The following is a 27,831-nucleotide window of genomic DNA, read 5'->3' on the forward strand; positions in this document are numbered from 1 at the left end:
TAAGTGCAGTAAAGTTCCCTTTAAAATGACTCCACTGACATACACAAAACAGCACATGAGATGAGTTAACCTTAAGGCCTGTCTGCCAGAAGGAAATCTTTTCATTTGAACCCAAACCGTCATATTCATAAAACTTCAGGTCTATCTGGCGTAAAGCCCTGAAAGCAAACGTCTCCAAACAGCCATAAAACATAGATTTACAGCATCATTTAACAAAAGTATCAAATACAGCTCAATAATAACTGTCAAGGATCATGGACAAAACAATTGTTTTTGCTAGTCACACATTATTAGCTTAAGTATGTTTCCATTGTATAAATTAGCCAAGCAGCTAGCAGACTTTTCTCCTCTACTCATAGCTTATGTTTTTTAATTACATGTAATGGTATTATTTTTCTTACTCAACATTGATTTAAGTCACTGCATCTCCCGACAGAACAGCTCAGTTAAATTTCAGCCTGCATGCATGTTTTTTTCAGCCGAACACTGTTGAAACAGAGCAGCTAATGTTGCTGTCGTGAGAAGTTAGCAGAATCAGATGCTCGTTCAGACAGGTATGCTGTGTTTTATCTCATAACAGCATTGTTTACATACGGCTGACTGTTGTTGTATTTTCTCAAAATCAGGTTTAAGGTCTCTGCTTTGTGTTTAGTGCCAATAAGCAAATGTTCGCATGCCACCACCGTAAAATAACATGAACATGGTTAACATTGTACCTGCTAAACATCAGGACATTTGCATTTAGCTCAGTCATCACAGTGCCTACTTAGTACAGTCTCACTGGTGTGGCTGTGGACTCTTTTTTTAATAGCTTTTTTTATTCTGTGGTGTTTTGTGAGTAAGTTCCTTATCACTTTAGTCTGATTCCTGATTTTTACAGGGGCTGTCACTCTTCAGAATACTAACAGTTTATTGTGCTATCATCTTCATTGGATTTCTGGCAAAATATGCATTATTACATACAAATGCTGTCATGGTATTGTTGAGATTGCATTTAAACTTGAGCACAGAAGTGCGTGTAGTCGTCTTTTATACACACCTTGAGAGAAAGAGGGAGAGACGGAGAGAGGGAGGGAAAGAGAGACGAGAAAAAAGAGAGGCACATTGAGTGCTGGCACTTTATCCCATGCTGGTGATGGTGGTTGGCATTGTGTGATGCCAGTTAGCGTTTGGCGCCAGCACACAGAGGGCATAGTGTGTGTTTGTGAGTGTTAGGGAGGTAAGTGGTGTGAGAGGAGGACAGAAATAAAACCTACAAGAAAGCAGTCAAGGAGGAGAGGAGACAGGCGAGGTAAATAGGGGACGAGGAGGAGCAACGTCAATGATGAAGGGATGAGAGAGGATGAACAGAGGACGGATAGAGGAGTGAGGAGGATGGTAGGGCAACGAGGGCAGACAGGCCTTGTTCCTGTGCCTTTGTGTGTGTGTAAGTGTGAGTCTGCACCTATGTCTTTTTGTGTGTGTCTGTCCCTGTGTCTTTGTACTGGCTAATCTAGGCGTCAGCAGCTTTTTGAGGCTTTTGTGCTGACAATAATCACACAGCGCTCCTCTTTTCAATTCATCAGCAACAACAACAAGGGATCACATGTCCCCTATACAGAATCCAGAGAGAGGGAGACGGAGGGAGGGAGTGAGTGAGGGAGTGAGGGCATGGACAGAGTTAAAGTGGCCATCATGTTGCCTAGTTACTGCTTGATGGCGATTTGGTGTGTGTGGGCAGGCACATGCAAACAGTCAACGCCCTCCACACCTCTGCTGAACACAAATAGAACAGAGAAAAGTACAATCATACACTTCCTCTTGTTTTTTTCAAAGAATAATTTATTTCATGTTGCAGTGTGATGGATAAACAATGAGTAAACCACTGGTCAAATCTGTAGCAAGCATTAATAATAATCATCATCATCATCAGAATAACATTAATAGGAATAATTATTTCAATTATAAATAATAACAATATCAGAGTGATCAGAGTAATTATTACATCTATACAAGCTACAAATATCAGCATTTTGTCCTATGTCTTTTTTTTCTGCTGTTAAAACCTTAAACACTTCACACATGACCCGGCCGGTGCAGCTGCCCCTCTTGGCCACCCAGAGCAAAGAGAAAAATCTGTTTTTCTTGCAATGACTTACAATTTCAGCATAAAGGGGGATTGAATTTTGACATCTCTGAGGTTTTAAGAATAGCTGATTAAACCACGGTTAGTCGCCAGTGTTTATACTGTAAGTGTTAAAATCCTTTGTGCAAGTGTGTATCACCAAAGGTTAGCCTGTCCCAGAGCACCATGAAGAATGATTCTTGTGTTAGCATCATGTGGGAATGACGTGCTGCTTAGAGTGATCTGCAAAGCACATTAAACTGGATTGAATGAGTTGCTTGCTGTCAACTGTTAGAAAATGATTCATTCACTATTACAATGATTTACAATAGCGTGAATCCACTTTGCATTTAAACTGAAATTGTAAATAATCTGATAATCTCATAATGAACAAATGAAGCATCCAACACAAATTAAATTAAAAAAAAAAGAACAATACCAAAATTGTTATGACGCTAACATGTCATCACTACTGCACCTAATTTCTTGAATAAAATGTAGGTATTTTATGTTTCTGCACACCATGAATATGTTATATTCATATGTTTCATATGTATGATGTAGATCAGATTACATATATAAGCCAAGATAGCTGCCAAGCAACAGACAGCAGGAGACCACTATTTGAGACCAACAAGAGCAGGTGTTTTTAATGAGAGCTTGGGGCATGTCCAGCCATGTTTGTAGTTACAAAACTGGGTTCTTTTTGCCGAGAGTATGAGACATTTCCAATTTTTTGTTTGTTTGTTACTTTTTTTGTTTTTCTTGAGATCCGTCAGCCCTATTTGCTGTAAAAAAAAAACAAAAAACGTGTGTTTTCTCAATGACAGTTTCAGACACGAAACCAAGTGTTTCTGAGGGTAGTTTGGGACATGTCGAGCCATATTTGTAGCGACAAAACTGGATTCTGTTTTGGAGAGTTTGGGACATTTCCAGTTTGTTTTTTTTATTTTTAACAAGAGTTTGAGACCCATCAGATATGTTTGTCGAAAAAAACCCTTTTCTTACCAGTTAAGAAACCCTTTCTTACCAGTTTCGCACATGTCCAGCCCTGTTTGCAGCGACTAAACCAAGTGTTTTAAATGGTCGTTTGGAGCATGTCAAGCAATGTTTGTTGCGACAAAATTGGGTATTTTTTGAGGAGAGTCCGAGACATTTCCAGCTGTGTTCGTATAAAAAAATAAAAGGTGTTTATTAACAAGAGTTCGAGACCCTTCAGCTGTGTTTGTTGCAAAAAAAGCAGGTGTTTTCTTAATGAAAGTTTTGGACATGTCCACCCGTATTTGCAGCGACCAAACCAAGTGTTTTTTAACGATAGTTTAAGACATATCTAGCCATGTTTATAGCAACCAAACTGGGCGTTTTTGAACACAGTTCTGGACATGTCCAGCCATGATTGTAGCGACAACAGCAAGTGTTGAACGGCAGGACATGTCCACCGGCGTGACCAAACTGCATCTTTTTAACACAGATCCAGCAGTGTGTGTAGCAACCAAACCAAGTGTTTTTTTAACAACAATTTGGAACATGTCCACCTGTGTCTGTAGTGATCAAACTGGGTACTTCAAACTAAAGCATGATGTTTTCCTAACCCTTACTGTTTTTTTAATGCCTAAACCATACCACACTTTAACCACAGTGTTGTCACAACGTAAAAATTAAAAACTGAATCATAAAGAAACAAAGTTTATACATATCAGTTACATATGAAACATACAAATAAAATGTATCCGTGGCTGGCAGAAGCCAAAGCCAACACTTATTCCGCTGATTGGGTTGCAATGCTGGATCCCAAATTTATCTAGCATCAGTGCTATACATTGAAAATATAAATAAGTTAGTAGTAGTTGGACCAGATACTAGCTTGTCACAGATATGTATAGATAATGCTGGTGTATTTGGTCAGAAATTGTGGTGCAGATATGCCAAAATAATTAAGAGACAGTGTCTCTTTTTCATAGTTTGCCCACCAAAAAGCAAGGAAACAGGTTTCTTTTTCAACTGTAAAATGTTCCACTCAGTTTGTTATTTGTCACCAGTCATCCATAACAAAATATAAATTTCAAAGATGTCTGCCATGTAAAAACCAAGGAAAAAGGGACCATCCTCAATTATCAATATTATCATTGAAAATAAGTAAAATAAATGCAGTAACTGAGGTAAACGAATCAATCTGATTTTCCAGTTTTCCATTTAACTGATAGTATCTCGATCTGAGAGATGAAATAAAAAGTTTTGGGTCTTTGATGCTCTGGGTGCCTGAATGCAACATGAGCCAAGAGGGGCAGACAGGAAGGGGTGGGGCAGGGAGAGCCATATAGTCAAAACAAACACCCAGTAAGTCTCAGTACAGTAAGAAGAGGGAGAAGTAAAAATAGGAGGGGGAAAAAAGAAGGGAAATAAACAACAACTAAGTTTATTTATGTCCAGTTTTTCTGGGTTCAGGTGAGGATTTGGGAATGCTACTGTGCTTTCCTATTTAAGAGGTGTGTACGTGTGTGTTCCTGTGTATGCATGTGTATCTATGTGAGTGACTGAGGGGTTCATAGAAGAGAGGCTGTACGCTTATACAAAGGAGAAAAAATACAGAAACATCACTTTTTTTCCAAAATGTCCATGTAACTTAAAAACATCCACAATAAAAAGATTTTTATATATTATCATCTTTATTTTTAGTTCGCCCCCGACCCCAAGTCATGGGCTGAAGATTGATCCATCATCTTCCTCCTCACTTTGTTCCTCCAGAGAAGGATGAAGAGTGAGCGTGGACGAGGTGGAGGAGAAAGAGAAGACGGGGGTTTTCGGCATGGTGGAGTTTTTCTGTAAGTGCAAGGATTTTCACTGTTTTGCTTTTAATTTATAAAAGTCTCACAATATGTTAATTTGAACATTGTCTGACTCTGAGTTTGAGCCCTCTACCTCGTTCAAGAGGAATTTTTTTAAAAGTTGGGCTGACCAAAAATAACCATCAACAAACCTCTCCAGAAGCCTCAAAGTAGAACCACTTCAAGTCTCTGCATTGCGTTACAACTGTCAAACGCACTTCACTGAAGACCTCAACCTAGTCTAAGTCGTGCTTTCTTACAGTCTTCTCACTGTCCTTGGAGGTTTGTCTTGCTCGCTGCGTTTCCTCCTTCGCCCTAGTCAGTCATGGAGGAGTTCTTGTAGACAGTTGGGGGATTTGAAGACATCAGGAACCTCACTGTCCAGTTTGCAGATCACCTTGTAGATGGCTTTCTTCCAGGATGGGTCCGCGTCCTTTCCAGCCACAATGGCGTTAAAGAACTCGCGCAGAGTCACCTGGGCCACCTCCAGAAATCGCTCAGGAACCTGATGAAGAAAAAGGAAGTGGGCAGAGGGGGAGGGAAGGAGGCAGAAAGATAAAGGAAATCATGAGTGATATCCTTGCTTTGATTGTTTAAACGGATGAGGAACTTCCCTTCAATCACCTTCCCCTTTCCTGTCCTAAATAAATAATACAGCATTTATGCTAAAAATACAGAACTGTGTTACTTCTGTATGAGTGTGTAAAGTGCATTCATGTTTTCTGAGTAGAAAGTACGTTGAGGCATACAATAAAAGGTCAAAAGTTTGTGGACACCCTTACATTTTATCACAAGAAGTGTGTGTACGTTCTGGCAATTTTCACAGGCAATTATGTCCAGTTCCGAATGGTTTATTTCTCTTTTTTCTCTTTCTCTTTTTTTTCAAGGTAACATTTTGATTTATTAACAGAAGGCCTGGGGAAAATTTTGTAGATCAAAATATTGCCTTAAAAAGAGAAATAAACTCTGTATTTGGAGCCGGCAGTGTGCAGACCTGCTTTGTGGTAACCCGAACCTTACACCTATAACTTTGTGATTGTTGAGCATCTCATTCCAAAACCGTGAACATTAATCTGCTGCTTTACCAGCCTCCATTGTTTAGGGGATGACTCTATAGAAGATCTCACAATAAAGCACTGGACTTAAAGGTAGACAATCTATTGTGGACAGGGATGTCCAAATATGACCACATGGTGGTGGTCAGGGACACATTGTGTGCACATTGAATAAAGTGTAAATGCAATTGTGTTTTCAATCCACATACAGCAACATTGTGGGTGGAAATATGCAATTGCGTGTGACAGTTTTAAAACAGTGAGGTAGCAGGAGTTCTCACTAACCTGACACTAACACTACTGGGGTGTCTCCCTCATCTATAATGTACTCTTCCCTTTGGTCACTGTCTTTACAGTCAGGTAGGCCTGTTTCATCCTCATTGACCATATTGGCTTTGAATATACAGATAATAATATGATGTGCATCCTGTGTAATTCTGACTGTTTGGAAAAATGATTAAAACATGTTTTTTATTTTCATCATTAATGTTGTTGACAGGCAGGTCTAAAATCAGACATGCAAGCATCTTCCGATACAGAGAATGCTTTTAAAAAAGTGATTCTGTGAGTGAAAGTGAATAAGAATTGGGTTAAGTGTGCGTGTGTTTCAGGTGTCCATATAATACTATTCATGTACCAACTTCTTCTTCGGCTGTCAACTTCCCCTAAACGTACTTCCCCTTTCTTAAAAGCCCCCAGCTGCGTGTGTGTGTGTTTGGTGTCAAGAGTTCCTTATGCACACGCACACACATAAAGACAGATGACACACTCAGTCCTTGACAATGGCAGGTGAACAGTTGTCTGTGATCTGTCAGTGTGTGTGTGGCAGAGTTTAAACAAAAACGAAGGGATTGCAGGGATACAATTGTCCTTTCCACGTGCAGGCATAAATATACTGTCATCACAGGGCTTTTTTTTGTGTGTGCGTGTGTTTGTGTGTGTGTTTTAATGCTGTGTGTGTGTGTGCTCATTGCAGTGTTTGACAGCAGAGCAATGGCACACACACACACTCACTCACACACACACACACACACACACACACACACACACACACACACACACATTTTTAATTCTTTTTTCTGCCCTTTCTCCCGGGGGCAAGATCATACAAAGACACTAAACAACCTGACTGGGGTTCTCTCTCCCCCCGTTCGCTCTTTTTTCTTCTTCTTTGTCTCTTTTTCTTGCATGCAGATGCACAGACACACACACTCACTGACGCACACACACACACACACACACACACAGGAGGCTGACTCTTCCAGACGAGGTGCATGTTCCTGTACACCCCAACAAACTCTCTTGCACACACACACTCCTAGAGGACGACAGAGTGCCGTCTGGATGTAACCCCGTCACGCGTGGCAGGACATGCCAAGGTTAGCCGCCACCAAAACGGATGAATCACCCCTCACACACACACACACACACACACCCTAAATGATTCCCTGGACTCTCATATAGTCTGTCTACCCTCACCTACCCTCTCTCTCTTTTTAGCTGGCCCCTTGAGACCACAGTTATTTCAATGAGGCCCTCTGTCACTGTCTTGCTATAGACACTACTGTACACACACACACAGCTTCTCATACACACACCAAAGATTACATTTTACAGATGATGTCTACACTGATTCAGACATGTTAGATTTTAGATGAAATCATTCTTGTTTTTGTAGTTTTGGCTGTTATTCCTGTCAGTTATGGTCACATCAGACTCGCAAGAGTCATTGCTTTGATCTGGGAATGCAGGGAAATTGCTATAACAAAGTACAACAGGGCAAGAAAAAGTGGCGAGACAATCAGAAAGGTTGTAAACATGCCAGATCATCAAAATCACTTGAAGGTGAAATGAAACGTGAGTGCTCTCAAAATGTCAGTGATAATCCCTCATTGCAGCTACAGGAAGTACGATAGGTCAAAGTTGAGCCAAAGAAGTTGGTCCATAAACTGTGATAAATCTTTACAACAATTAGTTCTTGCACAAGTTTCACTAACCTGGCAGTTTAAAGATCGGATTGTCTGACTGCTTGTTTTTCTTCTTTTTAGTGATGCTGCTACATTTTAGATCTCAGCAATTGAAGGCATACTTCACCCACAAAATGACCATTTTCATACCAATTAGTCATGCTGTGTTACCTTGAATTCATGAAGAATGCCGTCCATGGAGAACAGCAAAAATAATTTATTGATAGATCGGGGACTAGGTTCAACCACATCAAAACTATATCAAACCATCCATTTACAAACTCTCATACAATTTCTGCAGAATAATTCAAGTCTCATGTATCCAGTTGAATCTTAAGTACTTCCCAAACACATGCATACATGAGAGGGTATATGTCAGTATATATAGTATAAGATGGACTGAGGACTGAGTTGCGGCCTACAGACATTGTGGCTCCTTCCTTTCTCTGTGCATATGCATATGTGCATGTATGTAAAAATATCTAAAGGATTTTGTACACCCCATTATATTGCCTTTTCCAAATAAATATAAAATGGAAAAAAGAAAAGAAAAAGAAATTACGGCAGTTGTAACAAATGCTAACTTTCCCTTTTAGCAAATGTTATAAAAAGAAATGAGGTTTGATCATTAAACCTCAGCAGGTGCCAAAACATTTTTGTTATTTTAGGCGAGACCTTTTTGTTTTACCTCTGAAAGAAAATCAAGAAAGCCCCAAAGTCAAGCTGCTGTTTTTTTTATAGTGTCTGTGAATCTGCCCACTGGGACAAATAAAAGTTGAAACCTGAGCTTGATCTTGAAGATGAATGTGCCTTTGAGGCGTCCTCTCCCTCCTGGATTACATCCCTTCATCCTGCAGTCTTCCAAATTTGCTCTTATCTTAAAAAAAGACAAATCCACTCTTTTTAACATCTTCCCAGAACTCTTTTTCCTAACACTTTCTCCTTGCTGATGTGAATAGTCATCTTTATAGTGACGTGCATCCTTGAAACACTTAACATGCTGTGGGCCTCACACCAAACAGCTTTTCAAGCAATTACACTGTCGCAGACGAATTTCTAATGTTGGAATAAAATCATGAGAGTTTTAGACTTATGTCGCTCTCCTGTGATCTTGATCACTGGGTGTGAGGTGGCCATAAAGTGAGCTGTTTTAAGTCAGTCTTTTTCTTCCCTTTACTTTAATCAAATCAAACATGTTTAATATTATCATAAGGTTTTAGTTTTGGCTCATGCAAATAGTGAAGTTCAATGATGTGAACATTGTCAACAACCAATACCTGCGCTCTCTCCAGCATAAAACAGGAAGCAAAAAACTGGATAGACAGTAAACAAGGTGGCGACTCCGGGGTGGCTGAAGAACATGAACAAGTCTCTGTTTTCTTGGTGGAGAGACATACTACGGGAGCGTGCAGTAATGGTCAGAAATCTAGCGGGAGCGAGCAGGGGCAGGACTAACAGTCCCACGCAGGGCTCTACCATGCAAGATCCCCTGTCTTCACAAAGTCTCATAGCGTGAATGTCTTTCAAAGTCCTCCAGTTCACTGTACATGCAGGGGATTGTTTGTGATTGACATCTAAATCGCAAAAAGCTGTGATACAAAAAGAGATTCAGTGACCTTGACCCAGAAGAACCCTGGCCTGAGCGTTTTTGTGTTGCAGTGTTGCCCCTGCCTTGTTCAGCACGATGATTGGTGTGTTTTTAAAATGTTTCAGGATGGCGTGCGTCATCGTTGCAGCAGCGAGAGGAGTCAAAGTGCTGAAACTATGATGGGGGGAGAAAAGGACACCGCTGTTTCACAGAGAGGTAGGAAAAAACACAAGCAATAAGAATGAAATGAAGCAGGGAGAATATTGTGTGTCCGGTTGGGTTTCGGCTCAACTGGACAAACACACAAACATGCACTGAGACACACACTTGGGTCCAGATGCCCAGATTTGTCTGGCCATCGTAAATCAGTCCAATAAAGAGATCTAAATTAGGCCATCATCAATACAGATGGGCCTGTTTCCCCCCGTGTGTGTGTGTGTGTGTGTGTGTGTGTGTGTGTGTGTGTGAGTGTGTGTGTGATTTACTCCTGGCTTGGATCTTGATATGGTGTCTAGTTGCCAGGAGAGAGGGAGCGGGTGAGGAATGGGGAAAGTGGGAAAGAGAAAGAAAGATAAAGAGGAAGAAAGACACCCAGTAAACATAATTCGCATGATTGCTCCGGTTTGGTGGGTAAATATTGGATGAAGGGAGGCTCAATTACTCTCTCTTCACACACACACACACACACACACACACACACACACACACACAGATGCACTCACACACACAGAAGGACAAGAGCCTGTAAATCTCTACATCGCTGCCCAACAAAGAGGCCTACAGGGACGCCCTCCCTCCCTCTTTTCCCCTCCTCGTCTCTTTCCTTTCTCTCATCCTCTCACTCGCTCCCTTCATTGTCCTCCTCGTTGGCTCCTCTGTTCCTCATCTCTTCTTGGAAATATGAAACTTACTGTGTATTTATTATATATCGCACTTATTTGAAGATATTTAAAGTAAAAACTTCTCAATGCGGGACGGACACGCTTGGTACTTTTAACAAATGTCACCCGCTTTGAGGCTACTCGCCCTGATGCGTTCACTGCTCATTCTTAACTGTTTCCCACTGTGTTGCGGGCTATTGTTATTTGCAGATTTGCATCATCAGAATCTCTGAATCTTTTAGCAGTTTCTTTCAGTTTTATATTGGGGGTGACGTTATGGGCCGTTTGATCAAAGTATTCATTCAGTATTCATAGGCTGGAGCCTATCCCAGCTGACATCGGGCGAGAGGCAGGGTACACCCTGGACAGGTCGCCAGACTATCGCTGACACATAGAGACAAACAACCATTCACGCTCACATTCACACCTACGGTCAATTTAGAGTTAGAGTTATCAATTAACCTAGTCCCCAATCTGCATGTCTTTGGACTGTGGGAGGAAGCCGGAGTGCCCGGAGAGAACCCACGCTGACACGGGGAGAACATGCAAACTCCGCGCAGAAGGGCTCCCACGCCTGGGATCGAACCGGCAACCCTCTTGCTGTGAGGCGAGAGTGCTAACCACCACACCACCGTGCCGCCCTGATCAAAGTATATGAAGGACAAATGTGAACACGCATTCATTTCAAAACAGGAAGCTTCTTTCAAGTGTCAACAGTGTGACAGTTTTTAATATATTGAACCATAATTACCATAAAAACAATTTCATGATTGTGAATTTTAATTACACTGCTCTATTTTGCTTACAAGTTGAGATTTAACAGAATTTGCTGCTCTTAAAAAAACTTGTAGTGTATCTGGTGTATTCTATTTTTCTAGTACCAACAATAGTAGCTGCTTCTTTGCAATAAACTAAGAAAGGATGAGCAGTGAAAACACAAACGAGCACCACCTGAAGCAACTCAAAGCATCACCTGAAAACCTGCAGAAACAGCACAGAGATAAGCACTTAGCAACAGTGACGTCTGCTTTGCTAATTTAGTCATTTCTTACAGTGCAGGCCAAGAGCACAAAAGGGCAGTGTTGTACTAAAACGTATTTTTAGAATAAAGGAGAGCCCTTTATAAGTAGGTTACTTCTTTATGGATACACTGGCCCAATTTAACACATCCAAAATAGAAAAAAACTTAACACAGACTTAAGTTACACTCATGTGGAACATCAACTATCATCACCCAGGAAATACTTATCATTGAGAGCATCCTCACTTCATCCAGGCAGCATGACAGAGCAGCACACTCAGTCACACACACACACACGCACACACACACACACACACACACACACACACACACACACACACACACACAAGAAACCTCAGTGAGCAGAAGAATAGCTTGCCTCACTAATTATCATCTGACTATAAAGCACGTAATCACTGTATGTATGTGTGTGTCCTTAATATATCTTGACAACTGTTCACACGTGGCAGATGTTGAATTTGGTGCAGTTTAGACACTATATGTTCAATATTACAAACTTTGATTTAACAAGGGAATGATGCTCTGTTAGTCTATGCAGGGTGGGGCTTCAGGGCTTCAGGGCTTAGTTAACATGTCTTTATCTATGTCCATTGTGTAAGTTTGCCATAATAACTTAAAAAACAAATAAAGTTACAGCCAACAAAATCCCTCCACAAATTAAACTGATCCTCTTTTTGACTGTGGTGGTTATGTCGAATCAAGCGACTAATACACCTATTTAAAACTGTGTATTTCAACACTGTTTCTGACCACGAGTATCCACAACTAGTTTCTGAGTAGCATCTGAATCTGCAACACGTCTACGTCAGGTAAATGTAGCAGTGCTATGTTTCCCTAGAAGAAGTAGAAGTTAGGGCCAAACCCGACTCAGTCGAATCAGATTTGGCTCTTCAAAACAAATATCTGACTATTCATCCCTTTTTTCCCATAAAGAGTTTGAGAGTTTGAGAGTTTGAACGTAACAACAACTGACTGGAAATGTGCAACAACATTTTTTGCCAATACTAGATATAAAACAAAAGTCATAGACTGTATAATGTTTAGTTGCTGTAAGCTGTAAATTGAATTCCTCTGAGCAGAAGGTAAAAGCAGTGGCGGTTCTAGGCCAGTTTCAATGGGGGGGCCAAGCTAGGGCCAGTCCTTTTGATACAGGGGCACATACAAGTATGGTCAAATATCTAAGTCTGAACAATAAGATATATATATATATGTGTAAGGGGGTCCGGGGGCATGCTCCCCCGGGAGAAAATGTTGTATTTGATTTAAAGGCATCAATCTGGTGAATTCTGAGAGCAAAGTTATAATGGCAGAATAGGCCTAGATTTCAACATCTTTGTGCTTTTTATGTGTGAAAAATGTTCCATTTTTACTGATAAAAACACCAGTTGTATGTTATGGTGAAGGGTTACACTTAAAATACGGCTAAGTATTAGTGGTTAAACATTTCAGTAATCAAAAGAAAAATGACTGACGTACTGATCTGCCTCTGGAGGGCTATTTTAATATTTAAAATCATGTGCAGACAAAATATTCTTTTAAAATTCTCACACTCACAAGTACAGTTCCAGATACGCAAAACAATACAAAATATGCAAAACGAAAGGAAAACAAAAGGTGAGATTCAAATAAATTACACACAAACAGGCACAAATTACTGCTTTCCTCCCTCCCTCTCGATTTGCAAGTACAGCACCCTGAATCAGAGCATTTCAAAAGCCCTCTGGTAGTTGAATGTCTCTGGGACAGGCCCATTTATAGCAACCCACTGGATCCGTGGCGTGCGCGATCCGGCCGAGGCGTGGGTGCTGGAGCTAATAGCAGCCATTCAAGAAGCTGCTCCACCAGCCGCTGCCTAGAAGCGGCTCGGCGCTCCGCTCCGCAAAAATTATGCGCCGGGTCTATTTCTGACGGCGCGTCAATTTGCACAGACCAAATGAGTCAAACAGGAAGTCAGGCGCAGAAAAGACGAGAGTATCCAGTCGATTTTCAAAATAAAAGACCCATGAAAACTCCGGATCGTGTATCACATCACTGCATAAACATGATGTGACAGGCATGAGTCAAATGAAAAGGAAAACGTTTTCAGAGCTTACCTCAATGGTGCTGTATGTTGCTGTGCAGGCTCAGAGTTGTCTTAAATACAGCCACACAATTCCCTACTGATGTGTTCTGGGTGTTTTCAAGAATGCTCACGAAGTGGATGTCAATATTCCGCTTAGAAATGCGGTCTGCTCTATCAACTTAGGCTCACATTAGCGCTAGGAGAGCGACGTCTGTGGTGAGGCCGGGGAGGGTGAGGGTGAGGGAAGGGGGAGCCGAAGAATTCAGCTCCAGACGGTGCGCTACAGGGTGACGTTCATTTACCGGAGGCATTTATATCTGGCCAATTTTTGGAGACTGTGGCAGGGCAAATTAGTCAATGTATGGGAAACACTAAACACTAGAAAACTCAGGCCCTTTTCCTTCTTGTGTGGTGTATTCTGCATGATTCACTGGGTGCGCCTCTTTAAGTGGTCCGACCAGCAACCTGTTGAGACGATTTAGTTCCGCGTTCCCCCTCCGACTCCTCGGCGGGGGGGTCACGGGGGGGCCGGACTCGGAGTTACGGGGGCACTGGCCCCTGCTGGCCCCCGCCTAAAACCGCCATTGGGTAAAAGATAACGTTATCTCAGAGCCTGACCGGGCAAAGCCTCTCTTCCTCCAGGAGGCTGCCTCCATGTACACAGCTGCCTGTACAGAGGAGCTAAATCTGGGGAGCAAAACTTCCTCAGAAGTACACTGCAAGCTGACTAACAAAAAAAAAAAAAAAAAATACATGAACAAAACAAAAAAAAAACAGCTGGACTGATTTGCATCTCCAACTTTCGGGGGTGGCTGTAGTAGAAGCACGCAGTATTACATATATATATATATATATATATATATATATATATATATATATATAATATTTCGGTGTACAATGACTTGGAATAGCACCATAATTCAATATTTTTCATATCTAACATCATAATAAACCTCTAGCTGTTCTGTAGCCCAGATGCATTGCTAAGGACCCAGAGAAGCGCAGTGTTGACTTTGAAGTTTCTTTGAGCAGTTCTTAAGGAAACAGCACTGCAGGCCAAGCAATCGGCCCGTTCCAAACAAGCATTTGAATGGGCACTGCACTCGTCTCTAATGTTATTTTGATGTGTATCTGTGTTTGATGCTGCTGTTGTTTTTCATACGTTACCAAAATCCCACTGATTCCTGGACTGCAATTACAGAATGTTTTCTATTCAGCTTTTAAATTAGTTTTTTTCTTCAGCTAACAGGTGTGAGTGAATTCCAGCAATGCAGCTTCTTCCTTGAAATAAGTGTCAGTATCTTAAAAATAAAAGTCTAAGAAGTATCAAGATGATGACATAGTCCTTGAGAGGACACTAGGAATTTAGCACTCAGTAACTTTATCAAACAGATGTTTTTTTTCTTTTCTTTTCTTTTTTTTTTTTGGCTGTGTATTCTAACCAAAGTCACTGATTAATAGTGATACTTCCACTTTCCTGACTTTTGTCTTATTTCATCCTGTTTCTTTTCTTCCTTTGCACCCTCAGACCTTCTTCTTCCTTTACTTCAACTCACCATCTCTTCTTCATGTCTCCTTTTCTATCCAACAGTTACTCCCCCTTCTTCTCTTTTTTTTGTCTCATTGTTCCTCTCTCATCCCTGTTTATCCCCACCTCCCTCCTTCCTTTCTCCCTCCCCTCCCCTCCTCTCCTCTCCTGTGAATATAAGCCACTCCTCTGCCTCCTAAAGGATTAATGCTTTTTCTCTTCACGCTGTCAACATGATGCTGATGGAGATGTCTGGGCTGTCTGCGTGTGTTTGTGTCCTCAGTTGACTCCGTCTCTTCACCTCTCCGTACATCTTTCCACCTGCTTTTCCACCCATCTCTCTGTTTTCTTTCCATCCTCACTTGCCGTGTTGTAGAAAAGGAAAAACACACACACACCCGGCTCCTAAGAAATCACTGCACAAACACCATATGTTTGATTCTCAAGGTATACAAACAGAAAGAGGCCGTATTTGTGTTTGAGTGTGTGTTGTTCCTTATCTTCTCTGTTTTACTTGAAGTCTTTCTACCTCCCTCCATTAATGCAGGAGAGGCTGACAACGTTTACTCAAGTGTGTGTACGCGTTTACATTGATTTAGCATGTTGTTAAATGTTGTTTTACAAGTTTACGTGCCCCCGTCACTTGATCATCGATCATTTTTTAGTTTGTTTGTCCCTTTCAAACCATCTTTCTGCTGCATTATGTTGCTCTCTTCAATTTGAGATGACCCTCACCCCCCACACACACCTTGACACTCCATTTTGTTGCCATGCAATCGCTCTGTGGCCTTGAGGTCCACTTTGCAGTTGGTCAGTAATATTTTTCTATCGTCGAGACAATACTGGAACTCTTTAATGTGCTGCTTCTTCTGTGGACTGAGCAATTGCTCTCTGTGCCTGTGAGTGTGTGTGTGTGTGTTTGTGTGAGAGTGTGTGTGACTGAGTGGACATATCATTTTTGTGCCAACACACAAGCATCTGCTTCCTTTTTCCTCCTCATCTCTCTCACTCTGCCTCTCTTTCACTGCTATCAGGTCTGGCTTTTGTCACACACACACACACACACACACACACACACACACACACACACACACACACACAAAACACACATCCAGAGTGGAGAGTCCTTTCACTCTTCCTCCTCTTCGTCTTTTTCTTTTTATCCCTTTTACTTTAAAAGTACTAATCATGGGAAATTCATACTTTGACATTTTAAAGGGTAAGGTAAGTCGTTTTTCAACCTGGACCCTATTTTCTCATGTTTTTGTGTCTAAGTGACTAATGGGAACAACAGTTTTTTTTAAATTGGTCAAGTGTTAAGCAAAATTGCTGCAGCCGCCAGCAGTGAAACAGGCTGCAATGTAACCACTCACGGCATTTGTACATTGTCACTATACGTCCACTAAAAGTGTTTGCTTTTGCCACTGACAGGCTCAGATTGTTATTCTAAGCGTCTGACAACATTATGGAAAGGATCCCTACAGAGACAGACCTTTTGTTAAAGAATGGGGTTGTTTGTGTTTAGCCAGACACAGCTCTGAATCACAGTAGCCAAACTCACCAGACTCCATTAAAAAAACAGCAATTTTGCCATGCTAAAACACGCTTCATTCAAAGTTGACAGAAACAAAATGAAATTCACAAAAACATCTTGGTTTGTCTTCCCACTGTTCCAACAATCACCAATTCTGGTTTGATTGAAATAAACCATTAATTCACCCAGTTAGATGTGAAAGTATGCTGGATCTAAACATGCTAAAATTGCTGTTTATTTAAGTGGAGTTTGGTGGGTTTGATTTCGGGGCTGTTTCTAGCTAAACAAAAAGGATCTTACTCCTTAACAGAAAGGTCTGTCTCTGTGGGGATCAGGGCTTGACGCTAACTTTTTTCCCAAGGAGCACATGTGCTCCTAAGTTGAAAAAGTAAGGAGCGCACAAAGAACTTCAGGGGTGAGAGACATCCCTCAACTGGGACCCATGGTACAATACCAGTGAAAGTATCATGGTTCTGAGGCAGATGTGTCTTTTGTCATTTATAAAAAGATAAATCACTTTTCTATAATACATCAATGATATTTTAATGGAATAAATTACTTATTGACTTACTCATACTTCAAAAACAGCATCAATCAGTGATTAACATAGGGGGGATCAAAATAAAATAAATAAATAAAATAAAAATCAACCAGCCACCCTCCTCCCCTGACAAGTCCCTTCATAAGTAACGAACGGTCCCTAAAGTTTCTCCTCTGATACGCCACATGCCGCCATGGCTCAGCTGTTCAGGTACTTTTGGGCAGTCATGACAACAAGTTATTCACCTGGAGCCGGACTTCTTCACCGGCAAGCCGTTATAATGCGCCTTCGTATTTGACAGGAATATGTATTCCTGTCCATGTCTGTGACCCCCGTTCAACCCACAACCGGCGGGATTCGCCGTTACTGTTTATCGCCACACTGCTGACATTTTACTCTGTCCGTCACCGCACGCTGTTTGATTGCGTTATCAAAACACGCCGCTATTATTCGGCCTTGCTTTTCACTTATTCCACCGAATACCGAATGTGTGTTTTTTTGCAATATTCGGCCGAATATATTCGGTGCATCCCTACATAGGAGCCTTCCCCCACTCCCCACTCCCCTCACCGCTGCTCTCCTCACTATACTGGCTGCTGCGCTGTGCAAGTGCACAGATGTCTCAGAGTAGTGGTGCATTGCAAAAATGTTTTGAAGGAGCAGCAGCGGCAATAATTTAAATGAATGTAGCGGAAACACTGATGTTATTACTATCCTAAAACATTCTCCAGGTCCTCTGAAACTCTGCAGGACTTATTTCCACCCTGCCCAGCAGCGGTACCGTGGAGAACGGTCCCTAACTGCGGGGAGAATGGAGCAGGCCTTCCCGGAGGTCTGCCGCTTTTCCCGGTCCGTCTCCTCCACACTTTGACTTATTTCCACCCTGTCTAGAGTGGGAATTATATTCACTGTGCCGACAGTGGCTTGGAAAACCGCCCATAACGCCAGGGCCAGCCCTGCCTGCGAAGCGCAGCACACCGAAATTCTCCCGTGAGCCAGAGCACTTCCATTCACATCAGACGCGCATTTCTCCACGCTGGTCGACAAGCGGTTCTGCTCCCAGCTGTTGTCTGTGTCACATTTGGGGCTGTTTTTCCATCATGGGTAACTACCCAGCTTGACACATTCGCTCGCGGCTCGTGCAGAAAATAGACCAGACGCCGAAATGATCACCACAGGGCCGGCGGCGGAGCTGCGCAGCGCTGCCGGTGTGGATGACACAATAGGTTAAAATGGGCGCCGAAAGGAAACTGGCTTCACTTCTCTGCGCTTTGAGGCTATTCGCGGAGCGGTGTGGTTCTTACCCGTGTCACACGGGGAAGAGGGAAGAGGGAAGGCAGCTGGAGTTCCTCCAACGTTTGCGGTTAGATTATTATATTTTTTTTTATTGACAAAAATATAGGCTGCTTCGGCTGATTTTTTTATGCGCACATGTGCCCCCTTTTTTTACAGTTCGCACACACCTATTTTTAGTCGCAAATGCGAGTGCAACGCTCACGCTGTCGAGCCCTGGTGGGGATCCTATCCATGCTGTTGTCAGACACTTAGAATAATAATCTGAGCCTGTTGTTGGCAAAAACAAACACTTTTAATGGACATAAATTGACAGTGCACAAATGCCCAGTGGTTACATTGCAGCCTGTTTCGCCACTGCCAGCTACGGTGCTCTCACTCAAAACTGGACCACCTTCAATAAATGTTGCTCCCATTAGTCACCATGACACAAAAATATGAGAAATAGGATCCAGGTTGAAAAATACAGAAGTAACCCTTTAAGTAATTTTAGTTTTTCTTTCTGTTTTCGTACATAGATCGTGGGAGTGACTCTAATAGAATATATGCTGAGGCACTGGCTCTGCTAGCTCCAGGGGGCTGTACACCTTATGTTGATTTTTCCATCTCTATCAGCACTTTTTTTTCCCTAATTAAATCTTTATTTATCTGGGGATAGATCCAGCTACACGCTAACACTGATTAATACATTAAAAGGACACTCCTTAATTTGTGTCCAAAACATTGTTGTTTTGGTTTGAAACTCCAGTTACAGTACATACACCCCTCCTGCATGCATGTGTGTTTTTCTCTTTCTGTCCTGCTGCGACACACATACACACGCACACGCACACGCACACACACACACACACACACACACAGACTGTCTCTAACAGTCCTCCTCTAAGATAATATTAGTGTGTCAGTCTTTTAAAACGGGAGATATTATAAATGGTGTAGCCTTTTCATGCAGTTGTAGACTGAAGTAAGAAAAATGAGGACTTGAAAACTTTTTTAAAGTATTCAAGTCTTGGGTTTTGACCTGGTAAAATCCAGAAAAGATGACAGGCAGGCCTTGCATGGTCGCCCACCTTGAATATTTAATTGCAAGGCCAAGGAAAAGCTTTGAAAAAATATTAACACAGCTTTGAAAAGAAAAGTTAAAATGGTGCATTTTGTCATCATTCAGAAACGTGCAGGACTTGCATAGCGACTTACGAGTTGGGTTTGCCCTCAGGCATTTGACACCTGAGACTTGACTTTGACTTGCCCTAAAACAGTTAAAAACAGCCCTGGTTGGGGATTCAGTGCCTTGCTCAACACTGCTTTGACTCTTGTTGCTCAGGGAAAGGCGGGCTCATTTCATTTTGTGTCATTTCTCCAGCCATGGGTAATTTACCTTTGTTTCCTGATGTTCCCGCTGCACATAAATAGCACAGACAATAACCTGCTGTAAAGTGCTCTTTGACACAGTCACCCATATTTGCACCAGGCAGGATATGTATCACTTTTGCAGGATAAACATGAAGTTAAAAAGAAAACATACATTTTAGAGAAATAATAATCCTTCCTTCTCATCTCCAGCTCTCTCTCATGGCCTCAGGATCACACATCCTTTGCCAGCTTCAGTTTTAAGTGTGAAATTAAAGGTAAAAGTCGAGACTGGGGGTTCCTCCAGGACATCAGCAATATGTTTCCTTTCTCTGCTGCTCTTTTGTCAATCAGTCACTGATCTCACTGTCACCAGGACAATGGCAATAAAGTTTCTCTTTGTTCAGACTGCATGTGACCGAGAGGAAGGGTCTGCGTCCTGAGATTGCGTCTTTCCTCGCTATCTCATGAGTGTGTCTTTCTCCTTTTTGTGTGCAACCGTTAAAGTGTGTATCCCTACACGCTGCAGTGTGTGTGTGTCTGTTCATACACGTGCTGTGCTTCCTTGGATTGGTGTGTATGTGTTCTGTGCTTCCTTGTGTGTGTGCAAGTGTGTGTCACCCATAGAGGACAATAGCCCGGGTCATCTGACTGAGAGGCTGCAGACCACTAGTATCACATGACGGAGGCTGAAGGCCACGTCTTTGTTACCAGGCCTATTGTTAAAGCTAAGGAGACAGCTGGGGCAGGGGAAGGGAATCACTGCATGCGCAACACACACACACGCACACACACACACACACACACAAACACACACACACACACACACACACACACACACACACACACACATACAGGAAGACCAAACACAGGCATACATGCACGCACACACATGCACCGCCCCCTCGTGACTCCAATCAGGCTCAGTGACAAAGATGATGCCTTCTTCTTCTCAACTGGAATACTAAGACACACGCACACATTCTCTCTCTCTCTCTTACACACACACACACACACATGCACGCATGCACGCACGCACACATTGCAAGCAGATAGCTATAATTATAGTGACAGAAACTGGCAGGTGGCATTGTCTGTACCATACTGCTCTCTGTCAAGCAGCAACAGAGAGACAGAGACAGTAAGGAAGACTTAGTTACTTAGCGCTCATACTTGCTTAATGACATTGAGTGATGGCAACAAAGACTGTGTGTTCACATAGATTATGGGCTTATATGTGTGTGCACTCAACCTTCTAAAAATTTATGTTCATATGCACTAATTTGCATTAGCAAATAGTTCTTTAGGAAGTGCGTGACACCAAGAATACATTTTTTTTTTCATAGCATAACGAGGAAACGTTTGTACCGACTGTATCTGCTTTTTTATATCTTTACCTGCAGTTTCTCCTCTTGGCAACTCAAGCACAAATAACTTTTTATGGTTCAGAGCTCTAGGTTAAGGTTAATGATACATCAACATTTTAGTTAAATATTAAAAAAGTGCCAACTAAGAATTAATATCTCAGCAAAACTCAGACCTTTTCTTAATCTTAATCAAGTGTTTTGTAGCCTACAGCTAATAGTATGTTGCAGGATGCAAATCTCAGTCTCCAGTGTCAAAACCTTCAGATCTACAATATATGCCCACCCACCCATCCTGACCTACTCAGAAATGTATTTGGCAACTCAAATCAGCAGCGCATACTGTATACATATCTTGTAGGAGACAAGGTTGCATCTAACTCTGGTCCAGTAGATATTAAGCAGTTTCTGTTACTGCATAATAATAGAAGAAGTCATTAGTTCTGCAGCGGTTGTTTATGGGAATCCCTTAATCTGAACTGATCCCATTGAGACACTTGATTTTGTTTTTGTACTTCAATTTTGAAGAGAGAATTTTGATGCCCCATGATGTTTTTTTTTTTTTTTTTTTTTTTTTTAAATATTTCAGGAGGGAACATTAAATACTTGGCATGGAAATAGTCAAATTAAAGATATTAAAATCTGGTGTCTCTTGTAGTGAAGGACTTCAAAAAACAACATCACATGAACCCTGGTGTGTAAGATGTAATTGCCCAAAGCTCTACGCTCAGAATGAGGGAGAGATCAGAGTTGGAGAAAGAGGGAGGAGAGGACAGGTGTAGTCTTTGAAATGTGTGTGCGGTGTGTGTGTGTGTGTGTGTGTGTGTGTGTGTGTGTGTGGGTGGGTGCCTTCTGGGTAGGTTACAAATAGAAGACATAAAAAGGTGAGGACAACAGAAAGACGGATGAGACATGAGGAGCAAAAAAGTTACAAACTTAAGGCTACTGGATTGAGACAGACATATTTTAAAGGGCACCTTTATGTTTTTCCTTATTTGTTGGTCATAATATATAATGGTACAATGTTGTATGTTAATATCAAACATGGCCAAAGTTTCAAAATATGGTGAAACAAATGTAAAAGTAATCCCTATGAGCAAACACTTCAGGCTGCAGACATTTGTGAATACTCTGTTTTCAATGGTTTGCTCTACCTTTGCTTTCACTTTTGACATATTTCTTGATATGGTCATCGGCTGCAGGCACACTACTGACACTGCTACATGTAGCTACATACTAATAACAGGGAAATGCAATCTTGGTTGCTAATGTTATGCTACAAAGTGGCACTAAACTCTTTTACATTACTCCCCCAGCTGCAATGACCCAGAAACGCTGACCAATCACAGCAAACTGGGCATTTTTGGGAGAGGGGCCTAAAGAATGGAACACACATGCTCACTCCCAACTTGGCAAGAACCAAAGCTTGGTCAGTAGCCTTACACATCAAAATATGACATGCTAGGTACCCCTCCAGTGACAATTTTGGATGCCCAGGGATGGCGTGTTATTTATATTTATACTAGCATACTACATTTTTAATAAAATAACCTGACTGGGGCATCCGTAGCGTAGTGGTTGTGCCGGTGCCCCATATACACAGGTGTTGCCTCGCTGCAGCGGTCACGGGTTCGACTCCGGCTCGCAACCATTTGCTGCATGTCATCCCCCCACTCTCTCTCACGCCCCCATTTCACTCTCTCCTGTCTCCTATTAAAGGCAAAAGCCCAAAAAATAATTAAAAAAAAAAAAAAAAAAAAACCTGACTGACTTTTGGTTTCACACGGGACACAAACAGCTGGCTCCCGGATGAAAGTCCAGTTTGTTTGACCCATCTACCTGCTCTCCCACCCACCCTATGTGGACTTTCTCGCTCTTTATAAAAGGACAGTTGCCCGGAGTATTAAAAAATCTCACCGCCCAGTGTGCCATATACTGCTGCTAATGATGTGTTGTTATCTGACGTTGAGGGTCATATTCAAAGAAACCCCGAAAAGTATGAACCTAAAAATGAACATTATAGGTCCCCCTCAATTTTTTGGTAGGTGTGGATGCATCAGTAACACAATTATAATTACAGCCTATCAACACTGTGCATAATGCAAAAAATAATCACAAACTTATGCACCAATCATTTCTTTAAAGCTGCTGAGCACTTTCTGTGAGAAGCGAGAATCTGACAGAAAGCCCACTTTGAGAATTGATTACTGAGAATTGAGCTCGGCCCCTTTTTCCTTTTTCAATGGACTCGCATGAAGAGGAAGCGAAAAAGATGAGTGAATAGATGAATAAGGAGAGACAAAGGATGACAAAGATTCTAAAACGGCGGAGAAAGACATGAGAAGTTGAGCCTTTCATAAAGTGCACAGCTTATGAAACCAGATAGCCCTGAAATGTGAGTGTGTGACCACTCTGTGGCCTCCAGGTGTGTGTGTGTGTGTGTGTGTGTGTGTGTGTGTGTCTGTGTATTTTCAAAGTCAAAGGACAGATTTTGGTAGCAGCCACACCCACCCTTCAAGGGAAGGTATCTCAGCTCTTTCAGACGAACACAAATGAGCGTCTGTGTGTATGTGTGTGAACATACGTGTGTGTGAGGCGCAGCTGTGCCGTCATTTGGTGCTGACAGAGCCAGCGAGGATCCTTGAACTGGAAAGATGAGAACGTCCTCTAGAAGGCTTCATAAAAATGTCTCATTGTCCCTCTTCAGCTGACACACACACACACACACACACACACACACCAAAATATGACAACTTCATCCCTTTCTACGCCCTCAGCCTCTATTCTTCCACTTCACATTTAGTCTGTGTGTGTGTTTCAGTAGAGTGTGTGGGAGTTCTGCAGAGTGTGCATGTGCTCTGTCTAAGTCACCAGTGTACTGTAGGTGTACTTCAAATATCGCACCAAAAACTTTAACACACACACAAGTTAAGAGTGCCATGCCCAATGCTGCTGGCAGACTCGTCAATCTGTTCTCAATATAAAAAAAAAAGAAAAGAAAAAGAGGAAACGTTTCTCTTCCTCTTGGCAGAAGGTAGAAGCTGACACCTTTCCCCGAGTGTCCTGGCAAAGAAAATCTCTTTCTGTCTCTTTTTGTTTTCCCTGTTTTTTTGAAGATGAGACTATTCCCCATTTCCTTTCCCATTCTCCAGCCTCCTTCCTTTCTTTGCCTTCCTCATTAGTTTGTGGGCAGAGCTGCAATTAGGATGAAATTGTTTCAGAGACGAGGGAGAGGAGGGGAAGGAGGAGAAAGGAGACAGTAAGGATGGAGAGAGGGAGAGGTAAACAAAAAAAAGAAGAGTTGAAAGAATGTGGCTGGAGAGGGGAGGAGGAGGTAATTAATGAAGCTGCTATAATTACTGGGGCCTGTTTACGCCAACTTTGGAAGACAACACGCACGCACGCACACACACACACACACACACACACACACACACACAAACTCTCAACAAATTACACTCACCTTTCCACAGCAATAATCTACAATGACTATTTAAAATGCTGGCCGTGTACGTTGACTAATGACACAAGCTTTTTTCAGCCCATCAAACCAAAGAACACTTTCTTATTTCACTGTGTAGACAGTGTTGACAAAGATTAAGTTCTTTTTTTAACCAGAGAAAAAATAAAAAATGCAAATTATTTAACCTTGCAAGGCCGTCTTTTGGCAGGTAATTTGACAAAGAGCAGATTTTTATGGAAGGAATAAAAGCTGTTGGGGCATAAAGATGAGAAGATGATGAGACTGTAGATGAAGAGTGGAAAAAATGACAAAAGAGTTTCACCAGAGGGGAGAGGAAAGAAGAACATGAGTCAGGAGGAGTTAAAGGGATAGTTAGGATTTTTTGAAGGGGGGTTGTATGAGGTACTTATCCATAGTTACTGTCTTACCTACAGTTGAAGGCAGTCCACACGCTCTAAGTTTGGAGAAGCAGCTAGGAGTACCGTTACCGAAGCTAAGTGATGTACTGCTGTGGATGATGGCAGCACCAAAACCTATTTTAGCTACCTTAAAAATCAGTTTAAGTGGACGCTATGTATAGAAAATCTTCACGGCTTTACCCCTGCTGTCAGATAGCCCTTTCCTTTGGCACTACAGTACATTTTCTCAACTGCAGAACTTCTGTTTCCCTGCGCATAAGCAAAACTGGGCTGTGGTCACACTTATTGTGGTGGTTCATGACAGAAACAAGAAAATAAAGATGAGTGATTATGATGGTAATGGAATGCTGTTCACTGTAGTGACAAGAGGATACTTTTATAAAATAGAGTACACAGAAGAAAACCTTTTGCAGAGGGAGACTGAACAGACTGATGGATGAAGAGGGGGAAACTTCTGTGGAAATTAGATGACAAGAAAGACCAGACGCTACCTACAATAGTAGTGCAGTTGTAACAGTGTTTGACATTAACCTTGCCCGGATGGCCCATGCTCACCAAAGGGCTCATGGTAATAATGGTAATACCCAATTTAATGGTATTAAATGTGTGTCCGCCCCTGTGTAAACTGTAAAACCCCATGCCAACTGACCCAGAAAGCTACTGCTACCACGAGTGGGACTTGGTTACAACACAACTTTCTTAATCAGCGGCACAGTTGCACTTACCCGAAGTCCTACGGTGGGGAAAATGTAGTGCCAAAGGAAAGGAGGGCCTGATGGCAAGGCAAAGCTGTTAAAATATTACAAATTCAGCTCACATGCAATTTTCTAGGTGGCAAAAATATGTATTCCTGGTCCCCCCTTCCACAGCAGTACATTGCTTTGTTATTCGAGTCTGCTTCTCCAAACTTAGGGCATGCTGACCTAAGTACCGTAGGTAATACATCGATTATAGATAAGTACCTTATACAACCCAGAAAATTTGATCTATCTCTTTAAAGATGGGATGAAGGAGAAAAGGTAAGAAAGGAAGAAGAGGACAAAAGGAGAGAAGGAAAGCAGGGGACAGAGAGGGAGGAGAGGACAAAAGCTTAATGAAAGAGGGATAAGAGAGGAAGAGGATAAGGAGAGGTGATGACGAAGAGAACATATCGACAGAGGACAGATTCAGCAGGAAGGGTGGGAGGAAGGAGAGGGAGCAAGGAGAGAGCAAAAAGAGGAGGAAGGAGGGGAGGAGTTGAGGTGGCTGTGATGGGGGACAAACCAAGGTGGAACACTGATGATGCTAAATTTGGCAAAAGGAGAAGACTTCTGTGTGTGTGTGTGTATGTCGGGAGACTTGCTGAATCGGCCGTGGTTCCAGTTTCACGCCTCTGAGTTTGACAGAGGGGGAGAGAGAGGAAGAGGAAGGAAAAGAGAAGGGGAGAGCGAGAGGGTCCCTAGCCAGTAATGTTCCCTCAGGGCGGTCAGACAAAAGGATGGAGGGTTGGAAGGAGGGAGGTGAAAGGAGAGAAGGAGGCAAGCAGGAAAGGGGACAAAGTACGGGAAGAAAATTTATACCTACCTTTGCAAACACACCATCACTTTATTGCACAAAGGAGGCTCACGTTCTTATACTGAAGTTCTTATCAGCATCATCCACCGCTTATGATTATGTTACAAGGCTGTAGATTAGCCCTTTACTCACAAATCTTTATCTTTATATGGATTTTAGTTTCATCTTTGGAGACACACAAAGACTTGAAGGTAAAAGTCTTGAGGAGTCAGGTCTAGGGATGCCACGTGAGGAATTTTCCCCACTGGTTAATAACAACGGTGACAACAACGGTGTTACAGATTACACTGGATTTATACAAGAAAAAATATTTGTTAATGACACTCAATATCTGTAGGGCGCTGTAATAAGTTATTGCTAATGCAAACCGAAGATTTTACCGCTGCAGCTTCACATAAAAAGCATACAACTTTTATTATGAGGTAGTCGCAGAAAATGCAATGTGTCCTTCAGATTTGCTCATCAAAATTGCATCAACAAAACAAAATAGTGGTCATTTTCACCATTTGTTGACAGTGGATCAGTTTGAAATATTGCAGCAAACAATTTAGCAAGAAGGAGTCACAGTGGGCTGTAAGATGAAGAATTGCTGGCAACACGCTGCGAACCGCCAACTTCTTAGCAATATAACCAACTCCTTTCCCCTCATTAAAGTCATCAGGCTCCCTACTGGCATCGGAGTTAAAACTTGCCAAACAGTCCCTTTTGCTTTTTGCTTTGACATAAAATCCTTCGCCATCGTCTTTTCGGTCACCTCTCCTTACTGAGTGTCTTTCTATTGTTCCTTTTCTTTATTCATGAACGCTGTGGTTTTCCTGATTTGAAACCAGGACAAAGTTTTGGAATCATAAAGACCTGAATGAAACCTGAAACTGTGACTATAATATTCTAAATATGATCAAAAAATGCACGCAAATAAATGTTCACTGTGATAGTTTGCCTATCTCATCCTCTGGTTTCAAGTGTCATCAAGTTCATTTTCATATTGCATTGAAATGGCCTGAAACTAATGGATGCCAGAGGGATGGGAAATCAATTAAAAAACTTCTGGCACTTATTTAAAGTATGTATGTGCCTGAACTGCTAAAACATGCAGAGCCACAGTCATGGTTAGAACTCCTGACCCCAGTATGAACCTTACCCCATACTCCCTAAATATAACCCCACTGACGGACAAAATAAACACGCACTGAGATGATTTGCATGTGTGTGTCTGTTTCCTTTACAGGCTTTTTACATACACACCTGTGAAAAGCTACCT

General features: G+C 41.9%; 1 protein-coding gene across 1 annotated transcript in view; it reads right to left on the reverse strand.

Moving 5' to 3' along the window:
• Positions 1–3,090: 3,090 nt before the first annotated feature.
• Positions 3,091–27,831, reverse strand: part of prox1a (prospero homeobox 1a) — a 54,748-nt gene continuing 30,007 nt past the window's right edge. The window contains exon 7 of the mRNA XM_049570306.1: positions 3,091–5,434. Coding sequence (XP_049426263.1) covers positions 5,249–5,434 — 186 coding nt within the window. The 3' untranslated portion in view covers positions 3,091–5,248. The remainder of the gene's footprint in view (positions 5,435–27,831) is intronic.

The sequence above is a fragment of the Epinephelus fuscoguttatus genome, linkage group LG24 (genome assembly GCF_011397635.1).
Source record: "Epinephelus fuscoguttatus linkage group LG24, E.fuscoguttatus.final_Chr_v1".
Classification (NCBI taxonomy): Eukaryota; Metazoa; Chordata; class Actinopteri; order Perciformes; family Serranidae; genus Epinephelus; species Epinephelus fuscoguttatus.